The sequence below is a fragment of the Heloderma suspectum genome, chromosome 4, assembly GCF_057233095.1.
Source record: "Heloderma suspectum isolate Gila_16-S chromosome 4, 16-S_ref, whole genome shotgun sequence".
In the NCBI taxonomy this organism is placed as follows: Eukaryota; Metazoa; Chordata; class Lepidosauria; order Squamata; family Helodermatidae; genus Heloderma; species Heloderma suspectum.
Window position 1 is genome coordinate 107574162 of NC_139461.1, and position 14934 is coordinate 107589095.

The 14934-nt window shown below is 41.9% G+C and overlaps 1 protein-coding gene across 12 annotated transcripts in view; it reads left to right on the forward strand.

Moving 5' to 3' along the window:
- Positions 1-14934, forward strand: part of CAP2 (cyclase associated actin cytoskeleton regulatory protein 2) — a 73462-nt gene that overhangs the window by 27254 nt on the left and 31274 nt on the right. For all 12 annotated transcript variants that reach the window (XR_014790224.1, XR_014790225.1, XR_014790226.1 and 9 more), the window contains 3 exons: positions 1920-1997; positions 11258-11401; positions 12626-12711. Coding sequence is in view for 9 of the 12 variants with exons in the window: in XM_084850288.1 (XP_084706414.1) it covers positions 1920-1997; positions 11258-11401; positions 12626-12711 (308 nt within the window). In the remaining 3 variants the exon portion in view is untranslated. The remainder of the gene's footprint in view (positions 1-1919; positions 1998-11257; positions 11402-12625; positions 12712-14934) is intronic.

The window sequence follows — 14934 nt, forward strand, 5'->3', positions numbered from 1 at the left end:
GTGATTCCACACTAAGTGTCTAGTGTGGAAGTAGACTATAGTAGGCTGAGTGACAGGAGACCTGCTGTTGTTGAATACCGACTGTACCTTTGCCATGCTACACTCTCAGTTGCACAGGTTTGCCACATAACCAACATATATTGATCTGTTTTGGATTAATATGTGTAATGTTTTCTAGAGCCATCACAGAGCCAGTCCACACAATATCTTTTATCCTGTGGAGGCTATCTGAAATGACCTATGCATGGAGCCTTCTCCACATGGCTACTGTAATATAGAATGGCGAATCTTGTCATTCTCCCCTCTGGAATGGAGAGTTTCTACATCAGTATTGTCTTTAACAGCAGCTTGTACTGAACTTGAAATTCTCCGTGGAATGCAGAATAATCTACTGGTGATGTTCCATGCTGTAGTGTATACCATAGAAGTAGCCCTGGAAGGCCCTGCCCTCTTCCCCTCGCCCCATCCCTTTTCGCCCACCATTGCTTGGTGGTTTCCTGGCTTTGGGGCAGATTTTTCCCAATTCTAAACAGTTGACCTGCCTCTAAGGCTTAGTTACTGGGAGTAAGTGCTTTAGGGCACAATCTTATGCAAGTTTAGACAGAAAAATGTTCTGCAACTCCCAGCATGCTCCAGCTAGCCATGCTGGCTGTGGCATGCTGGGAGTTGTGGAACTTTTTTTCTGTCTAAATATGCATAGGATTGCACCCTTAAGCTATAATATGTTGGTATTTTTGGCCCTGCCCCTTTTGCCTTGGGCCCTGCTCACAGCTGGATTGTGGCCCCCGAGACTTCTCCAAAATGGAATTTGACCCTCAAGGTGAAAGAAGTTCTGCATTCCTTCCATAGATGTTGCATGGAAGAAACAGTACAGAAAGGCCATTTTAAATGGCCTCATTGCGATGATGAAAATTAATTATTTTGAGAATTAATTCCACAAGTAAATTACATGGTGTGTGGAAAAAGTGTTTCCTTTTTGTCTGCCCTGAACCTATTATCAATCAATGTTATTGGATGAATCTAAGTTTTAATATTATGAGACAGAGAAATGTTTCTCTGTCGACACTCTTTTTTAAGTACGATTTATACTTTAAAAATCACACATCTACAGTGTCTCCCTATATTCTTTTTTTCTAAATTAACAAACCACGACCTCTCTAACCTAAACCTTGTTTAATCTCTTGATGTATGCATTGGCTTTATGGATATTTTCTTGATATTTTATTTCACTTTTAATCCAATTGGAGCCAGTGTGGCGTAGTGGCGAGAGTGTTGGGCTGGGAGTTGGGAGATCCTGGTTCTAGTCCCCACTCGGCCATGGAAGCTCACTGGGTGACTTTGGGCCAGCCACAGACTCTCAGCCCAACCTACCTCACAGGGTTGTTGTTGTGAGGGTAAAATGGAGAGGAAGATGAGGATTATGTACCCTGCCTTGGGTTCCTTGGAGGAAAAAAGGCAGGATATAAATGTAATAAATAAAGAAAAAAAATTACTAACGAAAACATATTGGAAAAAAATACAAATGTTAAGCGTGTTCATATATATTAAGCTCTTCTCCAAATAGTACTACAAGAAAATAGAATGTCCATATAACAGTAATGGATTAAAGCAACAAATTGTCTTTGCCATTCATGTGTGAAATGTGCCAGATTCATCTGTTGTGATGGTAACCACAACTTTGTTCACCTCTACATTAAAAGCAACAAAACAAAGGGGGCTAGTAGGAAGTATGCTGCATGGTTTGGAGTTACAGGAAACCATACTGTGGGTTTAGATAATTAGGATTTGCAAATCAAAGGGGATTTGGATAGCTTTACTTAGGAAGCCATTAATGCTCTGAACAAAGAAATCCCAAGTGAAAGTGTTTGCTTTTCATACTCATTGCTTGATTTATTTCCCATCTCCTGCCCCCCCCCCAGGCAGAAATGGTCCGTACAGCTTTCCAAGCACAAAGAGCATTTCTACTGTTGACCTCGCAATATCAAGAACCTCAGGAGGTAAGATATGTGTGTGAGAGGCAGCATTTTTGATTTTAGATAGTAGTGAATACATGCTTTATTGACCTTTCTGAACTCTGCAGATCCCCTGAAGTTATAATCCAGACCATGCATTTATGAGTGTTATGCATCTCCCACATATTAAAGGATAAATTAATTTATTGTACAGACAAGATTTGCTAGTTATGTGTATAAAACAAGCCTGTTACCAAAACCCAGGCAACAAAAATGTGCTTGCTTGTCATACTCTAGAGCAGGGTTAGAGAACCACAGGCCTTCCAGACATTCTGGACTATAATTCCCACAGTCCTTGACCACTAGTTATGCTAGTTGGGGCTGATGGGAGTTGTAGTCCAAAATATCTGGAGGGCACCAGCTTGCCTACCCCTGCTCTAGAGCAAATGTTGTACTGGGCCTTATACTACTATCACAGTGCAATTTGTCAATTGCATTGCTCATTGGTTTTTCAGTGGTGTTACCCATTCCCTGATATGTGGCATATAGGGACTCTTCCAGTGCAAATATACTTCCTACCTTGCACTAGCATGGCAAACCTCACAAGGTTTCTGCAAGAAATGCAGTGTAGGTTCTCCTAAAAAACGTAAACTAAAGCCAGATTTTGATTAGGTAAGACAAGGCTATTTAAGATGGCATAAGCTCTTGAATAACTACTTTCCAGTAGCCTTCAGCTGTCTCACAATTACACTACATATGTAAAAACAACAAAGAGTCTTGTGGCACATTAAAGACTAACAAATTTGTTAGAGCATAAGCTTTCATGGGCTACAGTTCTCTTCTTCAGATGCATGAAGTGTTATCATCAATTGGCAAGTATATATACACATGCTTTGTGAAGGATTGTAAATAGTGAGGTCAGAGGGAACTGAAATGCAGAAAGTACAGATGGTGATAATTGTCTTAACAGTGGCCATTGACAAAACAGTTGTTGGGTGATAATACAGACATCTTTGCTTTAGTGAGTTAACACATAGTGACCTAGTTTGCAAGGAGAAGCCACCCTAGGTGAATTTCCCTGTGGGTCTTTTTGTTGTGGCAGTTGCCGCCATTTTGAATATTCGAGCCATGTTGGGGGGTGCCATAGCTTGTGGTTATGTGGAAACCTGGTGAGGGTGGGTGGTTGTGGTGGTTGACATGCCACCCGGAACCATGGGCTGCTTCAGGGTTGCGGGTGGCTTGTTAACCACCCAAACAACCCACTCTCGCAGGATTTGCATGTAACAACAACCTATGGTGTCCCCCTATATTCAAATGGTGATGGCCACCACAACAAAAAGCCCCATGGGGAAATTTACTCATAGTGCCTTCTCATTATGTGTAAACCAGGCCAAAGTGCCTTTGTCCCTGTTCAAGGAGGTGGAACTGCATCTCTTGATGAATGGTAGTTCAGCAGTTTTGTGTCAAAATCTGTCTTTAAGGTTCCTTTGTTAAAGTGTGGCCATCTGAAGGTCAGTGACAGAGTGTCCTAGGAGGCTGAAGTGTTTCCCTACTGGTTTTTGAATGTTGTCATTTTTAATACTAGATTTGTGTCCATTTATTATTTTGCATAGATACTGGGCTGTTTGTCCTACGTAGAATGCACTAGGGCATATAGTTATGTGCCATTCTTGTTGCAGCCTCTCCAGCACTTTGGTGATAAGAGTCTGTTAATCCTATGTAGTAGCTTTAATGAATGCAAATACCATTGATGAATCAACTTTAACCCATTCTCAAGCATCGAAAAACAACCAGAAAGATCCTTTCTAGAACTTACTTGGCTATATAAGAACCCTGCTTGACTAATGCCTGGTGGTTGTTATTTTATTGTACTTTAAAAAATGAAATTGCTTTCCATTTTTTGTATGGAATTATGTTAAACTCAAATATACCATAGTGTGAACTGAAAACAGCTGAAGATTTTTTGTGTGAAATTCATTCGGCATGACAGCTGTTTGTGTAACGTTTTCCATTGCAAATAGCATAAACCCAAGCAGTGTGATAGCTTTCCTTTCTCCATGTCGAAAGCATGAAATGTGTCTCGTTGATTTCAAAATACTGCACAGGCTTGCAGATGGCTTTCTACAGCATAAAGAAAACCTGATATACACAGAACAGTCCAGAAGAGAGAAGAAAAGGGGCTTCCCCATGACTTTGTCAGTATGATGTCATCTGTGTCTGCCTGTACTTATAACCTAAAGCTACAAAGTCAATGTGGAATCCAAACAGGAAAGCCAACCATTAATTTACCAGAATTCACAGAGCAGAGAAAAGCAAATGAAGATGACAGCATATAAATGCTACAGAAAAGCGAGTAATTGTGCCATTCAGCTGTCTAGACAGTTTGCTTTAGTAATGTAAAGCTGTGAATGAGCTAGCTAGTTGTGATCATGGCATAGCAGCTTTGCAGATATTCAGAAACAGCACTGCGGAGACAGATGGGATTTACAGAGTTCCTGTCATGTCGGACACAGGGCTGCCTATTTTAAAGGGGGAAAACCCTCTGGGGGAAATGGTCTATCCTCAGCTTTTAGACGCAAGTGAACTCAGAAGTAAAATGGTAAGGTAACTTAACTATTAGTAGAGTCATCTCAAAAAGAGAACACAAAAGTAGCAGTACTATAAAGAACCTGGGATTTGCTCCTTCTCCTTTCATTCAAATGTTTTATCTCTGATTTCTGTGATTTCTTCAGTTCAAGTGTAATATCCATAACTAGCAAGTAACAAACACGTGCCATTGCAATACAATTTTGTTGAGATTTACTTTTGCCAGTGTTGCTTACATTTTATTCCATCCCGAAGCCCTTTGTTTTCTGTATATGCAAAAATAGCAAGAGCAGAGAAGATAATTCCAGCTGGCATGCCAATCCTACATCAACTACAATAAATTACTTAGCAGAGTGAATGTTCTGTTACTTTTTATGGTCATGTTCTATATTTGTATGTGAAGTGGAAGCTATCACATGACAAAACCATCATCTGATATTACAGATTATGTATACCAGCTACTGGCTGCTGCCTGCAGAATCACTCGTTGGAAAGCAGTGATTTGAACTCATCCACTTATTTGGAATTTATTTCTGATGCTTCATGTCAGATATTTTAAAAAATTAAAACTACTGTAAATTGCTTGTACTTTGGAGTCAGAAAATAAGACTGGGAAGTTATTTTTAAAATATTTGGGAACTTTTTAACAAATTGAAAACAAAGTAATGTGAGATATTAAAGAATTTCTATTAGAATCCAAACTCTCATCAGGTAACATATTTTGTAGCATAACGGTTGAAACGGAATTTTGTCACTGCTTTCAAATTTCTGAAAATCTTTGGCTTAGTTTGCATATGCTTATGTTTTACTTCTGACTCTTGAAATGTGCTTTTGTGATAAAAGATGTTATTTGACAGAAATGTAGTAGTAATATGCTGAGAATAATTATTTAATACTACACCCTCTTTGTCATGCCTCTCTTTTTTGGGGGGTGGGTGGGAGATTCATTCTCTCATTCATATATATATATATATATATATATATATATATATATATGGATGTGTGTGTGTGTGTGTGTGTGTGTGTAATCACTGGGGCAGGTTCAGTGGCAGATATGTCATATCCATCATAGCACACACAATAAAAATGCCACTTGAGAAATGTCACAGTGCTTAAGGGCACAATCCTATGGATCCTTAGAAAGAAAAAAGTCCTACAACTCCCAGCATTCCCCAGCCTGCCATACTGGGAATGGTAGGACTTTTTTCTGTCTAAGGATCCATAGGATTGCACCCTAAGTGACTTCCCCTTTACTGTTTCTATGGCACTAGTCCAAGATATGGCTATTTCCTGTAATGCTATGTAAGATCACAACTACACAATGCATTAAATATGTAATGTGCAGGTGAACCATTCCTTTTTTACTCACAAATAAGCACGTGGCTCTAATATAGATTGGGACCAATGCATGTGGGTAGGGGAGGTTTAAACCTCCCCCAGCTGCTTGTTTTCTGAAATTTATTCCACCCCCATAGGCTCCCCACCCCTTTTGCACCTGCACATGGAAAACAAGCGCTGGAGGAAGGTTTAAACTCAGTGCTCCTGATCTGTATTGAGGCCCTTGTGAGAAAAAAACTGAGGGACAGCTGCATGCTCCTTATTTAATGAATCGTGTAGTTGGACCCTAAGTCAGTTTGAGTTGTGACCTAGAGAGGGATGCTTGAGGAATTCAGTCTTTATGCATTCTGATGTGAACTGACCTGATCTTGACTTTGTGGACTAATGTGCAGATTGGAATGTAATTATCATTCACTTCAAAAAACGTACCAAAATGCATTTTAAATGAATATTTTAGGATAAAGTACATTTATAAACATTGAAAACCTTTGTTTAAATGAACATTTTTCTGCATTGTTTTAAAAAATCCACAGATGAATGAGGAAATGGGCCAGAATAGACTTATGAACATATGTAAAATGACACAGAGTGGGAATAGACTGATCAGTTTATTCTAGACAGGATCACAAGCAACATCTGGTCTAATCAAGTACTCATTCTTTCATATACTTAAAAAAATTAAAATGCTTTAAAAACTTGCTTCTAAAATTTTCCAACCATTGGTGTGTGTATGTGTGTCACTTGACTTGAGCACTTAGTGCTATTTGAGAGACAGTGTGGTATAGTGGTTAGAGTGTTGCACTGGGACTTGAGAGATCCAGCTCCTAGTTCCCACTCAGCTATGAAGCTCACTGGGTGACTTTGGGCCAATCACTAACTCTCAGCCTAATCTACTTGGCAGGGTTGTTGTCAGGATAAAATGGAGAGGAGTAGGATCTGGTATGTTGCTTTCGGCTCCTTTGAGGAAAGGCGAGATAGAAGTGTATAAAATAAATAAAAATAATAAATAATAAGTAAATTGTAGCTATGAATGGGGATCAGGGTTAAAGCCACACCATGCAAATGTTAGCTTCTACAAGTAGCATCGGAGGGGGAAGTTGGCTCCTTGCCAAGAGGCACAACTAAAGATAATAAGACTGGGAACCAATGTAACTGAAAATATAAATGGTGTTAAAAATATTTTTCCCCTCATCAAAAATTTGTTATTCATACCAGTCAGTAACCCAGCTGGTCTGGCATTAAAGTTCTCCTGACAAGCATACCTGTCAATATGCAGTTTCTATACATTATTCATAAATCACACTTCTCATAAAAGAACAAATCCAAATGACAACCAAGTATGTTTGCAAATCCATACAGCTGGAATCAGAACAAATCCTAGAGTTTGAAGGTACATGCAGACATCCAGTTGACAATATAGAACTCTTAGTAGAAACCTTTAGGTTCTACCTGTATAATTTAGGATGAAATCTTCCTACGCAATAAGTACTTCTTACTCAGCAAGATTGTTTGCTGTTCTATGTCTGTTAGCATTTCCTATTTAGCAGGGGAATTTATTCTGTGGCCTTGGCTTGGAGACAGTTTTATTATGCAAAAGTCCTCACAATAAGCTGAATTTCTCACTGCTTTTTTCTTTCTTTCATTGCCTAGTTAAACATGGCCATTATCCTAATCAGGTCAAGTTTCCATGAGCACCTAATGTCAATCCTCAGTATTTGCTCTGGTTCTGGGTGGTGGTATAAACAGTACAGCGTTTAGGGGAGGACTTTGGGTAGGATCAGCCCTATCATTAGACAGAGTGCAGTAGCCACCTCGTGGCAGCTGATTTTGGCAGCAAATAGTTGGTTATTTATTAATACATTATTTAAAGTATTATTATTGTATTTTTACTCCCAGGGGGAGGTGCTGGTGGGATTTATTGCCTCAGATGCCAAAATAAATTGGTTACTAGGCACCTCAAATTGGTGTTGGGGGTGGTGGTGCCATTTGCCATTCTATCTCAAAATGCAGCAAAATGTTTTGGGCCAGCTCTGACTTTGGGGCACAGGTCTAGGGCCCTTCTCACCAAAATGAGCAGAAGCATTTCCAAATGCAGCAGAGCTGGCTTACCACATTTTTAAGGAAGTGAAGTAATACACATTACCCTCTAAAGAGGGGGCTCCTGTAAGACCATTTTGTCCAGAGTCAGAGGGAGCAATCCTATGTCCCTTAGATAGCGTCTGGGGGACATAGGATATTTCAGTTTCCAGGGCTCCGAATATGGAGCCAGGAAACTGCGTTTCCCCGCCTCGTTCCCCCTAATAGCTGGCACAGAGAGAACTGTGCCAGCTACCTCTCCGCACTTGGAAAACAGAGTGCAGAGATGGGGAAAAGGCATTGCTGGGGAGGGGAGGAGACCAGGCTGGCAGCCATATGACATAACCTATGGCTGCCCGAGCCTCCTTCCCTCCCCCTCGCAGAAGCCTCTGCTAGATGGGCTGGTACAAGCATGCAGTGATGACACTCATCACAGCTTTTGGGCAGCTTCTTTGAGAGTGGATTTACTCTAGAGGAAGCATAACAGCCTATACATCATACTGAACAAAGACCGAGGGGCCTCTCATCCAGCAAAGCTACTAGGGAGAGTGTATACAAGACCTTATTGATTTATTATTACATTTATATCCCACCTTTTTTCCTCTTGCAAGAAACCTGACACGGCATACATGATCCTCTTCCTCTCCATTTTATCCTCATAACAACCCTGTGAGGTAGGTTAGGTTGAAAGTCAGTGACTGGCCCAAAGGCATCCAGTCAGTTTCATGGCCGAGTGGGGACTAGAACTCACTCTCCCAAGTTCCAGTCCAACCCTCTAACCACTACACCACACTGGCTCTTGGGGTGTGTGTGTGTGTGTGTGTGTATGTGTGTGAGTGAGAGAGAGAGAGAGAGAGAGAGAAGAATGCTAAGTGTGTGAGACAGTGATCACTGCTGTGCATGTGAAAAGTTTAAACTCTTCAGTGAAAGTTTGTGGGTCTCTTTGTGTTTATAGAAACAGTAGGTATATGCCACAGACAATTTGGTTTTTATTTAATATTTCACACTCAGGCTGAGAGGGATTGATGTTATAGGAATAGGTCTCTGAGAAATACAGTCAAAATCTTTTGAGAAAGGTAATCAAACTCCCACTTTGAGCTAGTGTTGTTGAAGATCTCAGTCTAGCGAACAATACAGCTGTCCGTATTTCCCGAGATTGGGTGGGGAGAAAATATCAGTTAAAAACAAAATAACTAGTTTATATATGCTCACCTATTCTCAGACTGCGTACCTACTAGAAAGCAAGGTTTACTGATGGGTCATGCTGCTGACTAAAACTGGGCTGAAAATGCGTGAATCCTATGACCTCTAGAGCAGTGGTCTCCAAACTTGTTTGATTGTGCACCCCTATCAGTAAAAAATTCTTGAGTACGCAGCCCCAATATATGTATGTTTATTTATTTATAAATTATATACATGTACTACTATACTAATATATTATGTACATTATAAAACATACACAAAAAATAGAAATTAAAAAGGATGAGATAAAGATGAAATAAACAATATTTTTGAAATATGTATTTATTTTATTAATGGTACAACCCCCCTTTTTGCTCTCACTAAAAAAATATTATTGTCCATTTTGTGAGGGTTAGTTTAGTTAATACTAGATAATATAATCCGTAAATCCACTTAACTGGGCACACATCATACGCTGAAAGCAAACGATCGAGTGAGGGCACCACTGTCAACTTGCAAGGAGAGGAAAGGCACACTTGGCCAGGCCCCTCCTGCCTGCGCCAGTTGCTGGCTGCATGCCCTGGTCAGAGTTGGACAGATATGACAGCCCCTGCTCCTTGGCCGACTGGCGGCTTGGCCTGGGCTGTTAACCTTTCCCACTCTCCTTTGGCAGGATGGGAGCTGAGAGGAAAGCACACGCTTCCTTCTCGGCTTCATTCTGCCAAAGGAGAGCAGGAAGGGTTAATCTCCTTCGGCAGGGTGGCAGCTGCTCCGGTGCCACGGCTTCCTCTGCCGTGCCTGGCAGAGACTGGTGCAGTTGCTCTCGGTGGCCGCAGCAGAGGCAGGATCGGACTGGCTCCAAGAGAGAAATGCTATGGAGCTTCCCTCTGGGCTCCTGTCCCATTCTGCTTCCTCCATCGCAGCTGCATCATTGCGGGAAGCTGCTCAATTATCAGGAGGCTCACCCCCCCCCATGGATCGTCTTGTGCACCCCCTGGGGTGCACACATCCCACTTTAAGACCAGTGCTCTAGAGGGCAATTTTATGCCTCCAGACAGTGTCTGTGGGGCCAAAGGATGCCGGTGTTCTCCCCGACCATAGAAAGAGCTCTGACCATGGGAGGGGGGAATCCAAGCGGGGATTTACCCCATGCCTCCCAGCTGCCATGGAAAGTTCAGTGACAACTCCCGTCCTTAGGTTGACATGACCCTGGAAGAGGATGTGGAGGGAGAAAAGGGTGTGTGCTGGTGGCTGGGGTGGGAAGGGGAGAGGAGAGGATGTGGATCCGCTAGATCCACAAGCTTCTTGGCCTCCGTTCCCAGCCAGATAAGTGAGCTAGACAGGCCCAGAAGCCCATCTAGTTCAAAATACAACAGAGGAGAACAGAGAGGTTGGGAAAGCCTTCATTGTCATAGAATAGTAGGGTTGGAAGGGGCCTACAAGGCCATCGAGTCCAACCCCTGGCCATTGAGTCCAACCCCCAATTGCTCCTCTCACCTTAACTGGCTCTTGGCAGCAGGCAGATGAAGGGCTCTGGGATCTAACGAGCTTCTGTCCTGTAGGATCGTTCTCTTGGAAGTTATCCATGCAAACCCAAGGACCAGGGTTAGTCTCTTATATTTGAAACTGAATTACTGAATTCATTTCATAAAGGCTAGTTCTGACTGAGGAAAGGAAAGGAAAAATTCCTCCTGTGCAAGCACCGAGTCATTACTGACTCCTAGAGGGATGCCGCTTGCGCTGGCGTTTTCATGGCAGACTATAGCGGGGTGGTTTGCCATTGCCTTCCCCAGTCATGACTACCTCTCCCCCAGCAAGCTGGTTACTCATTTTACTGACCTCGGAAGGATGGAAGGCTCAGACACCATGATAAAAGCATGGTCACCTACAAAGGAAAGGGAAGTAGGTGCTAAGTATTTATTTAAAATATTTATTATTGCCTTTCTGCCCATAGAGTAAATCACAAACAGATAGCAGATAACTGATAAGTATGAATCAGCACATCTATGTGGTTACTCATAATATCTACAGATATCTCTGATGAGCCTAATTTCTCCTCTCTGCAGGTCAAGTATATTTTTGTTCTGCCAGTGGTAATAGCTATTTATTTTTTAATAATGCAGCACGAAGTGGCCAATCTTCTAAAACCAATATCAGACAAGATCCAAGAAATTCAGATGTTCAGAGAGAGAAACCGAGGAAGCAACATGTTTAATCATCTGTCTGCTGTCAGTGAAAGTGTTCCAGCTCTTGGATGGATAGCAGTCGTGAGTTCTGAACTTTAGATGTAGACTTAAAAAAATGTTTCTGATATGCTGTGCAAAGCTAAAAATAAAATCTGAGTTGTTTAGACTATGGCTTCCCCATCCCCACGTTTCAAAATCTATGGTTTGGATCTATAGTTAAAATGTGTGTAATGGGGCTGGCAGCAGCTAACTTCCCTGCCCCCTCCTCCTCACAGCACTCTCCCTAAAATGCTCCATTGAGGGCTGAGGACCCTGATGAATGGCGTGGACTGTGGCACAGGAAGGGCTGCTTGCAGACGGCATTTTCACCTAATGTTCCTTTCCACCTCTGAAATCTAACAAGATTGTAGGATTGTTCTCTTGGAAGTTATCCATGTGACAGAGTTCCCCTTATGACCTGGATCCCCTGAGCAACTCCTTAAGGATCTCTTGCCTTCTCAAGACTCCTATCTTCCTTCTTTTACCTCCCCCTTTCCAAAAACGAGGGGTTTAGGCTGTAGGTGTGAGGTGATTGACACTCTAGACACAGGGTTTAACTACAACAGTTTACTGGTGAATTATAGTGAGCAAATTACAACTGAAGGTATTTACACAATGGAGTTGAGTGTTACAAAAGGCATTAAGAGAAAATAAGTTGCAAAATGCAAATACCTTTACCCTAGCTGTACTTCTTCAGGCAGCTTCTTCCTGCTCCCTCTTCAGGCTCTGGTTTCCCCAGCTGCTCTTACTGGCTCTCTTGCTTTCTTTATATATCCTCCTTCCTCAGAACTGAAAGTACTGTTTCAAACCTGAAGAAATGAAACTTCACTGGGGAAATGAAACTGAAACCTAACTAGGGAAATTAAACTACTTCTCTCAGGGATACCTCCTCCTGATCAAAACCCCCCAGGCCTCTAAGCCTGACCCTTTTTTCCTTTGCCTCTGTAGGCCTCAAACCTTAACATCATGCAAACCCAAGGACCAGGTTTAGTTTCTTATATATGAAATGGAATTCCTGAATTCAGTAATTCCCTCCCATTCAGCAGGGTCCCTTGACCCTTGATGGTGCATTTTGAGGGGGGCTACAATAGGGAGGAGGGGGAGCAAAATCAGCTTCCACCAGCCGCATTAACTCTTGGATCCAACCTTTATGTCTGCAATCTAAAATGTGGAGGAGGTTTTGCCTTGTGATCTGATATATTTTTTCTCTTTCTTTTGAAATTAATTCCTGCGGTATTTGTGTGATGGTCCTGTATCCTTCCTTAGTCTCCTAAGCCAGGGCCTTATGTCAAGGAGATGAATGATGCTGCTACCTTTTATACTAACAGGGTGTTAAAAGACTACAAACATAGGTGAGTTATCCCCCACAATTAATTGCTACTTTTCTCAGATGATATATCAGAACCAGTTTTATCAAGTTATAAAGCAGGGGTGGGGAGCCTTTTTCAGCCTGAGGGCCGCATTCGCTCATGGGAACCTACCAGGGGCTTCATGCCAGTGGTGGGTGAGGCCAAAGCCACATGCACACACATTCATTCACACATCGCCCCCATTCACACACTTCGCGCACACACAGAGATGAGCCCCCACACAGCAATTAGCCTTGAAAAAGGCCTCCCACTGGAGCAAATAGGAGGTTTTTAAATGCTTTATTGCCATGTGATTTTCGGGAGGGGGGGATAGCAGCACAGGGAGATGGGTGATCCATTGGCTCCAATTTTATTTATGTATTGTTTATTTATTTATTAATGATTACATTTATCTCCCACCTTTTTTCCTTTTGCAAGGAATTACATGGAGGAGGAGGACCATTAAATGGTCCTCCTCTCCATTTTATCGTCACAACAACCCTGTTAGATAGGTTAGGCTGAGAGTCAGTGACTGGCCCAAAGGCACCCAGTGAGCTTCATGGCCAAGTAGGGACTAGAACCCAGGTCTCCTAAGTCTCAGTCCAATGCTCTAACCACTGCACCACACTCTTTTTTCAAGCGTAACTGCTGTAGGGGCAATGCTGAGGGGACAGGGCTGTGGACCAGCTGGGGAGGCCCTGGGGCTGTATCAGGGTCATGGGCTGCTGGGCCCCACCCCCGTTCCAAAGAATATCTTATTTTAAAACTTCTATAAATATATATATATATATATATATATATATATATCTCCACTGCTGTACAATACACCAGTATTTTTCTAAATTTGCCAGCCTGACATAGCAGGATTGGTTTATAAGAGCCTCTAAAGGCCTTTTCAGATCATTTTAAATGTTAAAATTATAGCCCTGCTGAACTTGGTTACTTTTATTTTTATAGATCTACATGAGGAGTCCTGTGGTCAAGTGTTACAATGGGACAAATGCTCTATCTGATAAAGTACACATTAAAGAAAGAAATGTTAAAATGTAAAAAATTGTGTAAGCATAATGGGGGCAGTAACAAGTACCTAAATACAAAGGACATGATCCAGGTGCAGTTAAGAAGACCCGTTGATTTCAGTGGGTGAGATTTAAGCATATGGTTAATTCTGCCATTGAAATCAGTGGGACAAAGTGCTTAACATTATGGGAACAATCCAGTTAGTTAAGCACCATCTAGCTAGTTGGGTCGCTCAGCACTAATGTCAGTCAATAGAATATTTATTGTAAGCAATAAGCATTTGCAGTATTAAAAAGGGGAAGGCAACCTGGTGCCCTCCAGATATTTTGGACTGTATCTCCCATTAGCCCCAGCCAGCATGGCCTATGGTCAAGGATTATGGTAGTTGTAGTCCAAAACGCCTGGAAAGCATCACATTGCCTACTCCTGACATAAAACATACAAAATACATTCAATAATGACAGATTAGCCACAAAAGAAAATGAAGGAAAGGTGGGTGTGGGGGGGAAGGAACTGATATTCTGATGATCACCAGTACAGTTTGCTGCATTCTTGTTTGCAAATTTCTGCCTGTGTTTAACCACTAAAACAGCAAACTAGGTCACTTTTAAATGTATGAATTCATCCAAAGAGTTTCACATATATGGTAACTTGTACAGCAAATACCAGGGCACTATTCTGGCCCCCAGAGACCAAGCAATTCCTCTCTAGGAGATCTATAAGGGAGCAGAATAATGAGCAAGCTCTTCACTGTCTCCTGAACCACATAAGCAAAGCCTTGCTTAATAAGGCGTATTGCTGTATTACCCTAGCTTAACTGAAGGTTTCATAGTTTGCAGTCAAAGAGTGATGAAGCCTTTTTTCAATTGGGTGGGCAATTCTGTAGCCCCACTATACTACTGGACTACTTAACTGTGGCAACATTGACATAACCTAGTCAGGATTCTATACCAACACAGCACAGAAGTTTATGGGGGCAGGGAGAACCAGCATGAGAGACAGCTATGGAAGGAACCAATAGATGTACAGTGATGGGGAAGCTCCAGGGAGACCCCATGCTCCAGTTTAACTCAGCACTGATGATATTATAATCTGTGTCTAATAGAGGCCTATGAAACTCATGCAATCACATTCCAACCAGCCCTCACAACTGAGATGCTATACTGTTGCGCAGCACTGGGGAGGGAGAGAATCTGATTTTCACAG